Source organism: Sus scrofa, chromosome 6 (genome assembly GCF_054392235.1).
Source record: "Sus scrofa isolate SSC_HxYL_T2T_F1_AM1 chromosome 6, Sscrofa_HxYL_maternal_Yorkshire_Landrace_v2.0, whole genome shotgun sequence".
NCBI lineage: Eukaryota > Metazoa > Chordata > Mammalia > Artiodactyla > Suidae > Sus > Sus scrofa.
In genome coordinates this window covers 146,948,076-146,965,943 of record NC_139388.1, presented here as the reverse complement: position 1 = coordinate 146,965,943, position 17,868 = coordinate 146,948,076, and the positions used below count along the sequence as shown (strand labels likewise).

Sequence of the window (17,868 nt, the reverse complement as noted above, 5' to 3'; positions counted from 1 at the left end):
ACTAGGAACCATGAGGTTGTGGGTTCGATCCCTGCCCTTGCTCAGTGGGTTAAGGATCCAGCATGGTCGTGAGCTGTGGTGTAGGTCACAGACACTCCTCGGATCTGGCATTGCTGTGGCTCTGGCGTAGGCCGGCTGCTACAGCTCCAATTAGATCCCTAGCCTGGGAACCTCCCTATGCCGCTGGTGCAGCCCTAGAAAAGGCAAAAAGACAAAAAAATAAAATAAAATAAATAAAATCAGATATTGGAGTTCCCGTTGTGGCACAGCAGAAATAAATCTAACTAGGAACCATGAGATTTCAGGTTCGATCTCTGGCTTCGCTCAGTGGGTTAAGGGTCCGGCATTGCTGTGAGCTATGGTGTAGGTCAGACATGGCTTGGATCCTGCAAGGCCTGGAGCTGCAGCTCCAATTCAATACCTAGCCTAGAAACTTCCATATGCTGCAGGTACAGCCCTAAGAGCCAAAAAAAATAAAAATAAAAATAAACAAACAGAAATGTATTGCTGGTCTTTCCAGCCCCCATCTAATTTTTGAGAAACTACACTCATTTTCTAGAACCCAAAGCATCCTAACAATTACCTCATACTCTTATCTCTTTGATTTAAGAATGACATTATTTGGAGGCAGACATAAATTCTCAAACACATCCTCCAGAATGTTCCTGTTGCATTGACGATGCCTAGGACACATCATCAGTAATTGCTCATTTCTGCTTCCTTTTTTTGTCAAAGTTGGAAGTTAAAGATTCCTCTTTCTTAACTTCCAAAGGAAGTTAAGTGAAGGTAGCTCTGCAGATGCATTCATAACACAATTTCAAGTAGTAGTTCACGTTCTATAGTGCTAATGATGATGGCATCAGGAAACACAGCCCCTTAACCCTAGGACAGTCCTATTTTTTTTGGAGATGTACATGCACGGAGAGGTGAAAGGAGGAAGGTCATAATATAGTCATGAAGATCAACTGAATTAACCCCGCAGATCAGTGGAGTGACAGATTTCACAGCCAAGTCATCCTTGTACCCAGTAACTGTACAGAAGACTTTAATGGAGTATCTTGGGCCTCCAGAAACCACCTTTTTCTATGAGGAAATGAGGAATACCTCTCAAAACAAAATTCAGAAAAGGAGTTCCTGTCGTGGCGCAGTGGTTAAGGAATCCGACTGGGAACCATAAGGTTGCAGGTTCAGTCCCTGCCCTTGCTCAGTGGGTTAACGATCCGGTGTTGCCGTGAGCTGTGGTGCAGGTTGCAGACGTGGCTCGGATCCCGCGTTGCTGTGGCTCTGGCGTAGGCCGGCGGCTGCAGCTCCGATTAGACACCTAGCCTGGGAACCTCCATATGCCGCGGGAGCGGCCCAAGAAATAGCAAAAAAGACAAAAAAAAAGAAAAAAAAATTCAGAAAAGACTACAAAACATGAGAAGAATAGATAGATACAAAATTACTAGCTATCTTTTAAAGATATTGCCACATCAGGAGTTCCCGTCGTGGCGCAGTGGTTAACGAATCCGACTAGGAACCATGAGGTTGCGGGTTCGGTCCGTGCCCTTGCTCAGTGGGTTGGCAATCCGGCGTTGCCGTGAGCTGTGGTGTAGGTTGCAGATGCAGCTCGGATCCAGCGTTGCTGTGGCTCTGGGGTAGGCCGGTGGCTGCAGCTCCGATTCGACCCCTAGCCTGGGAATCTCCATATGCCGCAGGAGCAGCCCAAGAAATAGCAGAAAGACCAAAAATAAATAAATAAATAAAGATATGCCACATCAGATGTACCTCTTGACTACAACTGTTCACCTAATTCTTCTTTTTTTTTTTTTTTTTGGTCTTTTCTAGGGCCGCACCCGCGGCATATGGAGGTTCCCAGGCTAGGGGTCTAATGGGAGCTGTAGCTGCCAGGCTACACCACAGCCACAGCAATGAGTGATCTGAGCCACATCTGCGACCTACACCACAGCTCACGGCAACGCCGGATCCTTAACCCACTGAGCGAAGCTAGGCATTGAACCCGCAACCTCAATGGTTCCTAGTCGGGTTCATTAACCACTGCGCCACGACGGGATTGAATCCTCACCTGATTCTTAACTCAAGATTTTTTTTTTTTTTTTTGATTTTCTGTTGTGGTGCAGAGTTCCCTTCCTGGTGCACAGTTCCCATTGTGGTACGGCGGACACGAATCTGACTAGGAGCCATGAGGTTTCGGGTTCGATCCCTGGCCTCGTTCCATGGGTTAAGGATCTGGCGTTGCCATGAGCTGTGGTGTAGGTCGAAGATGAGGCTTGGATCTGGCCTTGCTGTGGCTGTGGTGTAGGCTGGCAGCTACAGCTCCGATTTGACCCCTAGCCTGGGAACCTCCATGTGCTTCGGGTGCGGCTCTAAAAAGCAAAAAAAAAAAAAAAAAAAAAAAGAGAGAGAGAGAGATTTTTTATTTTTGCCATGCAATGTTTACCTTCACAAGTCACCTATTCTCAGACACATACTGTGTATTATTCTCTTACGAAACTTACATCATGAATGTTAGTGACAAAAACAAAGCAGAGAAAATAATAACAAAAGGAAGATTTATATGCAACAAGCCAAAATAAACATACTGCATGGGCAACAAATAGATTATCCTATTGTCTCCATTCTCAAATGTACATTTTTAAACTTTCTGAAAGTGCGGATTTTCTTTCCTTCCTTTCTTTCTTTCAATGACCACTCTCGAGACATATCCATGTTCCCTGGCCAATGCCAGGGATTGAATCCAAGTCGCGACCTATGCCGCAACTGCAGCAGTGCCAGATCCTTTATCCCACTGAGCCAGGCCAGGGATCAAACACACACCTCCACGGTGAACACAACCACTGCAGTCAGATTCTTAACCCACTGTGCCACAGCAGGAACTCCTGAATATATGACATTTTTAAATCTCTGAGGAAATCTGCTAGCTACCAGACACAAGTTAGCCATTTCTTGATCACTTCACTTGTTACCTGCATTGGCAGAAATACTCTCAAACCGAATTATATCTTAAATTTAAAATCTCTAATCATGTGGGAAATACCTTCAAGAAGATTACACTACAACTCAGTAAAAATGAAATTAACTGTGTATAGAAAAGATGGCTTGTCACATGTCAGACAATGTAATTAAACGCAGAAGAAACAGACAAATCTCTCAGAAGAGATAAAAAATTTTTCACATCTATGAAAGGCTGGTTTAAGCAATTTATGTATCAAGGGCTTTCATCACTCTGGCACCTAAAAGCTTCTAACTAATATCCAAGACAAGGTGCTTAATTTCCAAGGATATTTAACTTAATAAAGGGAAAAAAACCAATAGAAAATGCAGTCAAAATCAAGAAAGTTTTCTGTATACTTCAGAAATATTCTCAATTTTAAAGGTCTTCAAAGAAGTGAAAATTATTAGCACCAACCATAAGGAAAATATATATATTTTACTTATAAAATAGAAAAATCTTTACACTCAATGTGAAAAAAAGCTTAGGCTTAAAGTTTAATTCTACACTGAAAAAAGGGAAAGGGAGGGGGTACATAACTAAAGCTATACTAATAATATGAGGTTTAATCAATCTGTACACATTTAATGTAACGTTCCTTTTTTCCCCACCCCACAAAAAAAGCTGTTACTAAATATACTATGAGTCAAAATCATTGACATATCACAGTATATATATATGATATTATGACTATTATTGTATTTAACTTATATTTCAAGAGATATATTTAGATCCAAATATTCCTCAAAATACAATATTCCTCAAAATAATTGATGGCTCAGAAAAAACAATTCAAACTTAACCAATGTTTTTCCATAAAAGAAAAAGTTCTACCCTTGCTCCTATTTAATTTGACAATAATTTGTTAATATACCTATACACACACACCAAAAAAGTTCTTCAATTCAGAGATCACTGAAAGAAACGGCTATTGAATAGCGAGCTAAATAGCAACCAAACTGGGATTCAATAAGCTTTCCAGACAAAAAGAATAAAGGGTCAAAACTCACAAGATAAAAATTAGTAAAAGTCCTGTTTTAAAGTTTAAAAAAAAAAAGTGCAAGAAAGGGATAGAACAGAAAGACAGCCACTTACTTGAGAAAAAACATTATTAAAAAATATACATATTCTTGCACTGCATTATTTAATGTGTGCTCTTTAGTAACAGACATTACTAAATGAGTATTAGAGATAAATACAGTCTCTTTGCCTTTGCTTACGAGGCTACTATAGCTTCAACACTAAGTTTACGTCTGGGCACCATCCTCAAAGTGAAGAATTAACAACTAGAGCTTCACTAAAAAAACATGACTAAGATCTTCATTTACTTATTTAACACACTTATATAGTATTTACTATATTTCAGTAATATAGTAAATATATACTATATTATCACTTTATAAACCATGTCATATAAAGAATGGATAGAGAAGTTAGGAACATTTAACTAGAAGATAAGGAGAACATAACAGCTCTTGTCAAATATCTAAAGGGCTATCGTGTGGATGAGGCAACCCATTTATCTGTGCCATCACATAAAAAGGAAACAACAAATAACAGTGAGAGATTTGGGCTCTAAAAAAATCTGTAAGAGCTGTAGTGTGTGTGTGTGTGTGTGTGTGTGTGTGTGTGTGTGTGTGTGTGTGTGTGTGTGTGTGTGTGTGTGTGTGTAAGAGCTGTAGTGTGTGTGTGTGTGTATTTTTTTTTTTTTTTTTTTTTTTTTTTTGCTTTTTAGGGCCGCACCCGAGGCATATGGAGGTTCCCAGACTAGGGGTCTAATTGGAGCTACAGCTGCCAGCCTACACCACAGCTCATGGCAATGCAAGATCCTTAACCACTGAGTGGCCAGGGATCAAACCTGCAACCTCATGGTTCCTAGTCAGATTCGTTTCCGCTGCACCATGATGGGAACTCCTCAAACAGGCAGTATATTAAAACAATTTAAAAAGAGAATAATAGTGGGCTAAAGAAAAGAGTTTAAGGGTATTTAGGATTCTAATTACTTTGAACAAAATCTGTACTTCAACAAATCAACTAGTAAATGCTGTATTACAGGTATGCAAACCCAATAATCCTATAATTCAGCATCTTCTGTGATCAACCATAACATCAGTTCTAATATACTATACTATCATACTTGTCAGTTGTAGTCCTCTCTCTCTTCTTTCAAACGGCATCGACTCTCAAAAACAAAGTTTTGACTCTCAAAAACAAAGTTTTATCTCTTTTCATGTATATTTCAAGGTAACAGAATCCTATAAAGTCAGTGGACTGCACAGCAAAGGGAACCCTAAACAAAATGAAAAAACAACCCACAGAATGGGAGAAAATCTTTGCAAGTGAATCAACTGACACGGGATTAATCTCTAAAACTTATAAACACCTTCTGCAGCTCAATACCAAAAAAAAAAACAAACAACCCCATCAAAAAATGGGCAGAAGATCTAAACAGACAAGTCTCCAAAGAAGACATACAGATGGCCAAAAAACACATGAAAAGATGTTCAACATCACTCATCATTAGAGAAATGCAAATCAAAACCACTCTGAGGTACCACCTTACACAAGCCAGAATGGCCATCATCCAAAAGTCTATAAACAATAAGTGCTGGAGAGGGTGTGGAGAAAAAGGAACCCTATTGCACTGTTGGTGGGATGGTAAATTGGTGCAACCACTGTGGAAAACAGTATGGAGATTCCTCAGAAAACTAAAAATAAAATTACCATTTGATCCAGCAATCCCACTCCTGGGCATCTATCCAGAGAAAACCATGAGAAAACCATGCCTCACAAAGACACACGTACCCTGATGTTCACTGCAGCACTATTTTCAACTGCCAAAACATGGAAACGACCTAAACGTCCATCAACAGGAGTGGATCAAGAAGATGTGGTACATATACACAATGGAATATCACAGCCATTAAAAGGAACGAAATACCAGCATTTTTAGCAACATGGATAGACCTAGAAATTATCATGCTCAGTGAAATCAGTCAGACAAAGAGACACCAACATCAAATGCTTTCACTGACATGTGGAAGCTGAAAAAAGAACAGAATGAAATTCTTTGCAGAACAGATACTGACTCACAGACTTTTGAAAAACTTATGGTCTCCAAAGGAGACAGTTTGGGGGGTGGGGGGGTGTGCTGGGGTTGTGGAGTAGAAATCCTATAAAATTGGATTGTGATGATCACTGTACAACTATAAATGTAATAAATTCATTGGGTAATAAAAAAATAAAAATTAAAAAAAAATCAGTTATAGGAGTTCCCGTCGTGGCACAGTGGTTAACGAATCCGACTAGGAACCATGAGGTTGCGGGTTCGATCCCTGCCCTTGCTTAGCGGGTTAACAATCCGGCATTGCCGTGAGCTGCGGTGTAGGTTGCAGACGCAGCTCGGATCCTGTGTCGCTGTGGCTCTGGCATAGGCTAGTGGCTACAGCTCCGATTCGACCCCTAGCCTGCGAACCTCCATATGCCGCAGGAGCGGCCCAAGAAATAACAAAAAGACCCCAAAAAAAAAAAAAAATCAGTTATAGTAAGAAATAAAGTCAGAGGACAAAAGATAAACCATATAGCTATTGTGAAGACCAAATCTGAAAAATGTCCTAGTAGCTAAACAACCCAAAGCTACAACACATCTCCCACTAAAAACTGTTCTGCAAAGGGTTACCATTCAGTTATCATCAACAAACAATATTATGTTCGTTGCAGCAACAGTAAAGTAAGTGTAGGAATGAAATAAATTAAATCTTAGGGAGTTCCCTTTGTGGCTCAGGGGTTAACGATCCCGACTAGGATCCACGAGAATGTGGGTTCGATCCCTGGCCTCACTCAGTGGGTTAAGGATCTGGAGTTGCAGTGAGCTGTGGTTGCAGGTCGAAGACATGGCTTGGATCCTGCGTTGCTGTGGCTGTGGCGTAGGCCAGCAGCTGCAACTCTTGATTTGACTCCTAGCCTGGGAACTTCCATATGCGACAAGTGTGGCCCTAAAAAACAAAAACGAAAACAAATTAAATGTTGAAATGAAAAATGGGTGTAGCTTTCAGAAACATTTTGGGGGATTTGATTTTTGATAAATGACAATAATATTATAACAATATTGTAAATTCAGAATACAAACGTACTTGTTAGAAAATTATTCAACCGAAAGAAATCTTACTTTTTTTTTCCTTTTAATTTCTATTGTTGCCCTAATTTTAGATTAGAAGCCTAGAGTCCAGTGGAATTAAGGAAGCTTATTCCACAGGCAAGAATTCCATTAATGTTATATTATCTTGAGCAGAGTTGAGTGTGTTCTAACTGAATGTATACAATAGTAATGTTCAGTTAAAAGCAGGACTATCAACAATATTTGCCAATTGCCCAGTTTAAAACTGTCTACCTATTAAAGTTGAAATATCAGTGTTTACATTAGTTTTCATTAATAAATTCACTGTTGCTTAAATGTCAACTCAATCACATTAAGTTTTTTAGAAGAAACAGAAAATTCAGCTAATAAGGAAAAAAGTACTAGTACAAAATAACAAATGACACTATATTTTGTCATGTAGGATATGATAAAGTTACTATGAGAAATCACACTACTATTTTTAGTCACAGGTCGTCAAGATGAAACATTACTGCTAGCAATTATCTGTGTAAAACAAGGGGAAAACTAAAAGCTCTACTTCAACAAAATCCTAGCTACTCAGAAGTCACCTTACTTGCTCTAAATATCAAATACCAACAAATTTGCACTGTGGCTTTCAGAAATCAAAGCATTTTCAGAGTGTAAACACTTTTTATCAAAGTTTCCTAAAAGAAAAAAAAAAAAAAGAAAGAAAGAAAAGAAACAGACTACCTGGTGGCATATAGAAATTACAACCAGTTGCAGTCAGGTTGGGATTTGAACCTGAATAATGAGGGAGGTGGGAATTTACATGCTGAAAATTCAAGCACCCAAGGAGAGAGGAGGGTAGAAAAAGAAAAGATAAAGTTCCCAAAAGAAAGGATGAAGCCCAGGCTGAATGAAAGGCAACCTAAAATTTCTTATAGTCAAGGACCAACACACTGAAGCCATGTCCCAAATATAAATCAATAGCCATCATCAAAAAGTCTACAAACAATAATTCTGGAAAGGCTGTGGAGAAAAAGGAAGCCTCCTACACTGTTGATGGGAATGTAAATTGGTGAAACCATTATGAGGACAGTTATGGAGGGTCCTTAAAAAACTAAATATAGACTGACTGTATGTCCAGCAATCCCACTCGTGGTCATATACACAGAGAAAACTATAATTCAAAAAGATACACACATACCAATGTTCACTGCAGCACAATTTACAATAGCCAAGACATGGACACAACCTAAACATCCATCCACAGAAGAATGTACAAAGATGTGGTACAGATATACAGTGGAATACTATTCAGCCATCAAAAAGAATGAAATAATCCCATTTGCAGCAACATGGATGGACAAAGATTATCGTACCGAGTGAAGTCTGACAGAGAAAGACAAATATCACAGGATTATCACTTATATGTGAAATCTAATAAAAAATGATACAAAAAACTTATTTATAAAACAGAAACAAACTCACAGTTTTCAAAACCAATCTTATGGTTACCAAAGGTGAAACTGTTGGGAGGAGGGAGGAATTGGGTGGGTGGAAATAGCATATACACACTACTGTATAAAACAAATGATTAACAAGAACCTATTGTATAGGAAAGGAAAAGCTACTCAATAGTTTGCAATAACCTATATGGGGAAAATAACAGATATATTTATATGTATAACTGATTCACTTTGCTGTACACCTGAAACTAATACAACATTGTAAGTCAACTATACACCAGTAAATTAAAAAAAAAAAAAAAGATAAACAGTTTCTCACAGTTTGAAGTAGGCAAGAAGAGACATTCCTTTGCACCACAAGAACCAATCCCCGAGACCACTGGCATGTTATTACTGAACCGGTCATGATTTACGGGCATTTGGCTCGGATCATGGGCAAAGGAGAGGAAAGAAGGTTCTGTTGGAGAGAAGCCTACGATTTCAGAACCCTGGGGAGATCCAACCTAGGCTCTGGGAAGGAAAGGTGGAGAGGGGCGAGCACTCCTCACCGTGATTATCTTTCTGCCCGATATTGTGCGTGCGGATGAGAGAGGACAGTCTCCTCACATCCCCCTTGAAGACGCACTCGTGCACCGGGTAGTGTGCGGGGCAACTGCCTCTATCTGCGACAACAGCAATGGAGTTGGTGCCGGCTAAAAGAGCCGGGGACTGGGAGGTGGTAGTCACGGAGGAATTGTGCAGCGGCAGGGCCGGGGCGCTGGGGGGATTGGAGGAGGCCGAAGCTGTCTTCAGTTGTAGTCGGTGGTGATGGTTACTGAAGATCTTATGACAGGCTCTGCTGCCTTTGCCGCCGCCACCTGTGCCAATCCTGCCTCCGGTAAGGGTTCCGCCGAGGGCAGCCGCCGCTTCCTCATCCCCGGGCTCCAGCAAGTCCCCCTCTTCTTTGCTGGGCTTGTGGTCCCTCCGCAGTGAGCGGATCTTCTCCCCAGTCATCGCCGCCGAGGGCAGAGAGGGGATCCAGGAGGCTCACCGCTGGCGACGAAGCTGGCGCTGCGGTGGCACAAGGCGATTAGAGCGGTGGCCAGGAGCCTCCAGCGCAGCATGAACTCCCAGAGCGCCCCCGAGCCCGGGACAAACGCATCTCCCGGAGCAAGAGCCGGCTCTCGCCTAGGCACGAAGGGACGCGCGTTCGCTGGGGGGAGCTAGAGCTCAGGTGCCCACCACGCCAGGATGCCAGTCCCCACCGACGCAGCCGCCGCCACTGCCTCACACCGAAAATCGGGGCACGGCCATCTTCCTCCGGCTTCTCTCGCGAGAACTCCCCCGGGAGGGACGTGGGAGGAAACACCGCGATAAGTGAGCTGCCGGCTCCCTCCCTCGCGCGTTCTATTCCCAGAGTTGCTGAATGCTGGCGCCTTCCGGGCAATGTGTCTCCGTCTCAAACGAGAGTGTGAACTAGAAGACCGAGCCCTAGACCTCCCAGTGGACGCGCTTCTTGTGAACTGTCTGAACCCTTAGTCAGCGTTTGAGATACTCAGTGCACATTGTAAACGACGACTCTAGGCCTCCCGCAAAGGGTTACAGACTGACGCCGAGGCACGCGGGATATGATGTCACTGAAGTTCACAGGACACTCGTGTGGTAAACATTTGCTAAACATTTACTTCATACCATGCATTGAATTAGGAGACTTATAAAACTTCACCTTTGACTCAAGGGGCTCATTAGAGGAGGAAAGATACAGGCAGTCGAGTACAAAATATAACTTAAAATGAAATCGGTATAGTGCTGGGTGGCACCAAAAAAAAAAAAAAAAAAAAGGCAAATTTTAGTGTTGGAGTGTCCGAAAAAGCACCACCGAACAGTTTAGGGGCTGACCTTGGAAAACAGGCTGTTCAGCAGACTGGGAAAGGGGAGGTCACTTAAATATTTGTTGGGTGAATGAATTGCAGGCAGACGTCAGAGTTAAAGCAATGGGGAGTGGACGCTGAAGGATGGCAAACAATATTTGTGTAACTGGAATATCACTGGACTAGTTCATGGCCAACCTCGACCTAGTGCCAAATTTGAAAGAACGTAAATCTGACCACAACACCTTGACAAAATAACTAAGGCTGTGGGGAACCAAAGGGGAGGGGAGTTAGGAAAGTCCTAAAGACCTTAAACCTGTTTATCTCTCCAAAGTCCCATTTACTCTGACAACTGCTTCTCTCAAATCTCTTCTTTTTTTTTTTTTTTTTTTTTTTTTTTTTTTGCTTTTTAGGACAGCACTCGGAGCATATGGAGGTTCCCAGAGGAGGGGTCAAATCCAAGCTACAGCTGCAGGCCTACACCACAGCCACGCAGGATCTGAGCCACATCTGCGACCTACACCACAACTCACTGCAACCAGATCCTTAAAGCAGTGCGTCCTCACCGACGTTAGTCAGATTTGTTAACCGCTGAGCCAGGGTGGGAACTCCTCAAATCTTTCCTAAACCAACTTTATCAACACTTTCATTACATGGCCAACCCACCTCCCGCCAAAAAATAACTCTGTGGGAATTGTCCTCTCTCTTTCCCTGCCACTCAGTTTTCACCTCCCATCTTCTTTCAGATCTATTCAAATCAGAATCATTTTTCCCTTCTTACTTTTCTTTCTTTGGGGTAGGGGGAATGAAGTGTCGAGGGTTGTTCCAATTATGTTCAAGCATTTTGCCGGCAATCTGCACCTCAAGGATCCTTCTACGCAGAAAGCAAGCAAGACTGAACACAAATATACAAAACTATTGTATTCTTCCACAATAGCCAGTATTTATTGTTAACTCTAAACCAGACTGTAGGTTTGGCACTTTATATGCTATTTCCTTATGATAAGTATTATTTTTAATCTTGCTTTGACAGTTGAAAAAATTTGCCCAGTGCATCAAAGTAGGAATGTAGCACCTGTCAAGTCTAACTGCAGGGCTAGAGAAACAGAAAGGGGTCAGGTCATGCAGGATTTTCTATGTCATCTCAAAAGTTCAGACATTATCCTACAAGAAATGGATAGACTTTTAGGGAATATTAAAAAGGGGAATAGAAAAAAAAGAAAAAGTAGGGGAATAGCATGATGCAGTTTGCCTTTTAGAAAAAAGTCACCCACTCATTCATACTTTAGAAAAGTATATATCAAGAATAGACATTGAGCATCTGGAGTTCCCATCTTGGCTCAGTGGTTAACGAATCCGACTAGGAACCATGAGGTTGTGGGTTTGATCCCTGGCCTTGCTCAGTGGGTTAAGGATCTGGCGTTGCCATGAGCTGTGGTGTAGGTTGCAGATGTGGCTCGGATCCCAAGTTGCTGTGGCTGTGGTGTAGGCCAGTGGCTACAGCTCCAATTAGACCCCTAGCCTGGGAACCTCCATATGCCGCAGGTGCGGCCCTAGAAAAGAAAAAAGAAGAATAGATTACATGAGTTCCTGCTATGGTGTGGTTAGTTAAGAATCTGACTGCATCGGCTTTGGTCACTGTCGAGGCACATGTTCAATCTTCGGCCCTGCACAGTGGGTTAAAGGATCTGCTATTGCCACAGCTGTGGCATAGGTCACAGCTGCAGCTCAGTTTCCGTCCCTGGCCCCGAAACTTCCATACGCCACTGGTATGGCCATATAAAAAAGATTAAAAAAAATATATTAAGTGGGCTACTCTAGAGACAAGAAAACTGAGAGACTGCATAAATCAAATAAAAATGTGTGTTAACATATGCATGTAAAAGTTGGATAGAATCTATGTCACACGGGGAATAGCACTTATCTCTGGAAGATAGGATTGCTAATTCACATATTCCTTGCATTGCCTGAAGTACCTTTTACAAAAAGAAAGTATCACTTTTTATCAGAAAAAAAATAAGTAATGTTTAAAAGAAGTATGTAGTAATTCAGGTAGCAAGAGATTATGAATGCATAAACCAAGTTAGTAAGAGTGAGGCTGGGAGTTCCCTTATGGCACAGCAGGTTAAGAATCCAGCATTGTCACTGCTGTAGCTCTGGTTGCTGCTGTGGTGTGGCTTTCATCCCTGACCTGGCAACAAGTTGTGGGTGAGGCCAAAAGAAAAAAATGAGGCTGGAGAAAGTTTGAGTGTAAAAAAACTAGTTCAATTTTGGCATATTGAATTGAAGGCTTTTGTTGTCCACCCATAGAACATATATACATGCAAATGTATATATTATATATGTACATATAATATATATATATTGCTTTTTATGGCTACACCTATGTCATATAGAAGTTCCCAGAAGGAGTTAAATGGGAGCTGCAGCTGGCGGCCACAGCCAAAGCAACACCAGATATGAGCTACATCTGCCACCTGTACCACAGCTCATGGCAATGTCGGATCCTTAACCCACTGAATGAGGCCAAGGATCAAACCTGCATCCTCACAGATACTAGTCATGTTCGCTACGACTGTGCCACAACAAGAACTCCTGGACGGCATATATTTTTGACATTTGGAACCGAACCTTAGGAAACAGAAATCTGGGCTAAAATTCAGGAGTTATCATTACATAGTAATTGATGCCACAGAAGTAATAGAACCCCCCAAGAAAGATTGTGTGGAGTGAGAGGTTAACATCCAGTCTATAACAAAACCTTGAAAACACATGCGCACACACATATAACACACATACATAAACACACATTGGAGTTCCCTTCATGGCGCAGCAGAAATGAATCCAAATAGGAACCATGAAGTTACAGGTTCGAACCTTGTCCTTGCTCAGTAGGTTAAGGATCTGGCATTGCCATGAACTGTGGTGTAGGCCGCAGATGTGGCTCGCATTTGGCGTTGCTGTGGCTCTAGCATAGGCTGACAGCTACAGCTCTGATTAGACTCCTGGCCTGGGAACCTCCATACACCATAGGTGCAGCCCTAAAAAGCAGTAAATAAATAAATAAATATGAAACACACAGATAATTTAACACATATATATAAAACGCAATTTAAAGCGCGCGCGCGCACACACACACACACACACACACACACACACACACATATATGTGATGAGTACAGGAAGAATAGCCAGAACCATATTAATATCAAAAACTTAATACCAAATAGTCTTCCAATATATCTGTTTTATCACTGGATCCAGAATCTAAAAGTACCTTATTAGTGGCTGCCCCCCATGGACAGATGTGGAAACTCCTCAGGGTCCCCTCAGTAAAATCAAACACTATAGACATCAAAAATAATATCCTCGGGAGTTGCCGTTGTGGCTCAGTGGTTAACGAATCCGACTAGGAACCATGAGGTTGCGGGTTCGGTCCCTGGCCTCGCTCAGTGGGTTAATGATCCGGCGTTGCCATGAGCTGTGGTGTAGGTTGCAGACACGGCTCGGATCCCACATTGCTGTGGCTCTGGCGTAGGCTGGCGGCTACAGCTCCGATTCAACCCCTAGCCTGGGAACCTCCATATGCCGTGGGAGCAGCCCAAGAAATGGCAAAAAGACAAAATAAATAAATAAATGGGAAGGGAAAAAAATAATAATAATAATAATATCCAGTCTTTACTTTTAACAGCTCCATAGTGTAATAGGGAAAAATGATGTAGAAATATGTTTATAATATCTTGTGAAAAATACAAGAATTGTAATTATATGAGATCCTGATATTATTTAGAAGTTATAATTTTATCAGGAGGGAAGATAAGTTGAGTGATCAGAAAATCTTTCTAGAGGAAGTAAAGAATGTATATGAGTTGGCCGATTGAGCAAGGGGAAAAAGATATTATAATATTATATAATAATAATGATGACTGTCATTTATTGAGAGCTTACCACATGTGAGGCATTGTTCCAAGTAAGTTTTATGTGACTATATTATTTAATCCCCACAACAACTCTATCTATGACCTACTTTCTGTCCCTATTTTACAGGTAAGACAACTGAGGCACAGGAAGTGATGCCCATTCATCCAAATGATGAATAGAGATAAAGAGAATAATATGGGAGTTCCCGTCATGGCTCAGCAGTTAACGAACCCTACTAGCATCCATGAGTACACAGGTTCGATCCCTGGCCTAGCTCAGTGGGTTAAGGGTAAGGATCCTGTGTTGCCATGAGCTGTGGTATAAGTTATAGATGTGGCTCGGCTCCTGCTGCATTGCTGTGGCTCTGGTGTAGGCTGGCAGCTACAGGTCCAATTGGACCCATATGCCGCAGGTGCAGCCCTAAAAATAAATAAATAAATAAAAATAAAAGAGCGTTCCCGTTGTGGCGCAGTGGTTAACACATCACATTTAACACTATAATGTACAAACAACCAGTATCCCAAAGTTAGGAGATTTTGCCACTATCTTGCTTAACCTCCTAGCACAATGCCAAATTCACTTTTCACTCTAGCCAAAGCATTCTGTTCACATTCCCTTATTCTCTCTCATGCCTCTGTGCCCTCGTATATACTGTTCCCTATGTCCTGAATTCATTTCTGTTTCACTTGCGTACATACCTCCTTCAATCTCTCAAGATTTAGTTTAAATTTTATCTCTTCACACACATTATTTTTAACTTGGCATAAAATTCAGGGGTCCAGGAAATTACATTGAAAGAAAATTCTAAATAAAATTTAACTCATCCTTCTATTATGAATAAAGCCACAAACTACAATAGTATTAGAGGTACCTGTGCCTTTGCAATGAAAAGAACCACAGATATTTTCATATGACATTATAGTTGCTGTAGAGAATTCAAAATAATATTTACATTCATCACTTCCCTAAAATTATGTTAATAATTATTCCCACTGATAAATCTTGTTCTTCGATGACCTAATAAAGAAGCACATATATTACTAGATCACAAATTTATTTTTTAAAATATTTTATTTTATTTTATTTTTTATTTTTTGTTTTTTTGCCTTTTCTAGGGCCGCTCCCGCAGCATATGGAGATTCCCAGGCTAGGGGTCTTATTGGAGCTGTAGCTGCCATCCTATGCCAGAGCCACAGCAATGAGTGATCCGAGCCGCATCTGCAATCTACACCACAGCTCATGGCAACATCAGATCCTTAACCCACTGAGCAAGGCCTGATCGAACCCACAACCTCATGGTTCCTAGTCGGATTCATTAACCACTGAGCCATGAAGGGAACTCTTTTAAAATATTTTGATAGCTATTTCAATACTCTGTAAATTTCCTTTGTAATCCAAAGTATTTTACACACTTAAAAGCATTGTTCTGGGAGTTCCCATTGTGCTGTAGCAGAAATGAATTCGATTAGTATCCATGAGGATGCGGGTTTGATGTCTGTCCTTGCTCAGTGGGTTAAGGATCCTCTGTTGCCATGAGCTACAGTGTAGGTCACAGATGCAGCTCGGGCCCCACGTTGCCATGGCTGTGGCATAGGCCAGCAGCTGTTGTTTGGATTAGACACCTAGCCTGGGAATTTCCATATGCCATGGATGCGGCCCTAAAAAAGAAAATGAGGAGTTCCCGTCGTGGCGCAGTGGTTAACGAATCCGACTAGGAACCATGAGGTTGCGGTTCGGTCCCTGCCCTTGCTCAGTGGGTTAACGATCTGGCATTGCCGTGAGCTGTGGTGTAGGTTGCAGACTCGGCTCGGATCCCGCGTTGCTGTGGCTCTGGCGTAGGCCGGTGGCTACAGCTCCGATGTGACCCCTAGCCTGAGAACCTCCATATGCCGTGGGAGCGGCCCAAGAAATAGCAACAACAACAAAAGACAAAAAGACAAAAAATAAATAAGTAAATACAATAAAAAAGAAAATGGATCCATAGGCCTCATCAAACTGCCAAAAAGGTCCATGGCACAAAAACAGAAGTTAGTAACTCCTCACGAGTCTTTAATGACACTCTCCCTTCCTTCTCCTTCTCTCCTATGCAACAGCACCATTCTGAATAGGAGTCTCTCCTTTGCTTTTTTCTGATTTTCCATTTTAACTTCTGAACACTTCTTCATTATTCCTGTTCAGCTCTTCAACTAGTCCTTTGAGCTTTCCCAGTATTGGAACTATGTTTATCACTGTTATATGCACAGCACCTCACAGGGTGAAATAGTGAAGGCTTAATGTTAATAATAAACAGTTGTTGAATCAATCAATTAGAATATAAAACCTCAAAGTAACTAAAATGTACCAAGAGAACTGTAAACTAAGTGATGAGATGCTAAATAAATTCATTAGATAATCCCAGTCTGACTACACTTTAGCTGACAACTAGTGTCTTGGATACTTATGTAAGGTCCAAGAGTAAATATATCACTGTGGCATTTTTTTTAACAACAGCAAATTCAAGTGAAACCAGCTTAAATTAAAGAGATTTTTTGACTTGCATAACAGAAAGATGCCTCCAAGAGTGGTCCCTCCAAACTGCATGTCAGTTTCTCAGTGACTCACTCAGGTACCGCTCCCTATTTGGAGCATCCTCCGAAGACCAGCTTCCCTCAAGGACACAACATGGCTGCTGAGAGTAACAGGGGCCTCATGCTTCCTCCTTCAGGTCTGGAAGGAGGGCCCAAGATTGCCCAGGTCTGGTGCCTGACATTCATGAGATGACCCTGTCCAATCTCCATGTCCTAGAGTGTGTTGTTTGGCTCAGGCTGGGTTATCTCAACAAATCCCTGTACCTGGCAAGATTACCTTGATCAGCATTGCCCAATCTGAACTCATGTCTGGGCAGGGTGAGGAGGGGCCGAGGGCTCCAAACTACAAAACTATTTCATAATGAGGATGAGATGGAAAAGATGATGAGACAAATGCAAGAGCAGACCTGGAAAGTACTACATCCAGAGACTTAAAGTGGGATTTTCCTTTGGGAGGATAACAAACAAACAAAAAACTGGCCTGTTATCATAGTGTTTTGGACTAAATATAACGAACTATGTTGATTATCATTTACATCAATAAGTAATGAATAAATAACTTCATCAAACAACACATTTACATTTTATTCAGATGTTACAGAGATAGAATTCAACCCAACAACTCAACAATGTAACTCAGCTAAATTTCCTAGACTTACTCTGGTTTTACAGACTAACAGTTCTTCCTTTCCCTCCTAAGAATGCAAGCAATGATCCATTTGTCTTGAATAGCAGGAAGAAGTACCTTCTGATAAGTGGGTGTCTCAACTTTTCTAATGAGAATTTTGTTAAATGCCTTACTGGTCACTAAAACCCAATACTGACTGGAGGATTAAGCTGGGTTCGCAGAATGAATATTTCTAAATAAATATTTGTATCTGTATCAGCTTTAGACACTTAATCCCCATCCTGGTATCTTTATTTAGTAAAAGCAGTCGTATCACAGTGTGCAATATAGAATGTACCATAT

General features: G+C 41.4%; 1 protein-coding gene and 2 long non-coding RNA genes across 4 annotated transcripts in view; 2 read left to right on the top strand and 1 right to left on the bottom strand.

Annotated features, from left to right (window-relative positions):
- The window catches only part of ANKRD13C (ankyrin repeat domain 13C), a 100,916-nt gene extending 91,047 nt beyond the window's left edge, over positions 1-9,869 (bottom strand). For both annotated transcript variants that reach the window (XR_014808006.1, XM_003127927.6), the window contains exon 1: positions 9,109-9,869. Coding sequence is in view for 1 of the 2 variants with exons in the window: in XM_003127927.6 (XP_003127975.1) it covers positions 9,109-9,553 (445 nt within the window). In the remaining variant the exon portion in view is untranslated. The remainder of the gene's footprint in view (positions 1-9,108) is intronic.
- LOC146402863 (uncharacterized) lies at positions 2,084-9,871 on the top strand. The gene is made up of 2 exons (XR_014808018.1): positions 2,084-4,863; positions 6,342-9,871. It is a non-coding gene; the product is annotated as an uncharacterized LOC146402863 (long non-coding RNA).
- Positions 9,872-9,939: 68 nt separating this feature from the next.
- On the top strand, positions 9,940-14,784 carry LOC146402862 (uncharacterized). The gene is made up of 2 exons (XR_014808013.1): positions 9,940-10,201; positions 14,458-14,784. It is a non-coding gene; the product is annotated as an uncharacterized LOC146402862 (long non-coding RNA).
- The last annotated feature ends 3,084 nt before the right edge of the window (positions 14,785-17,868 follow it).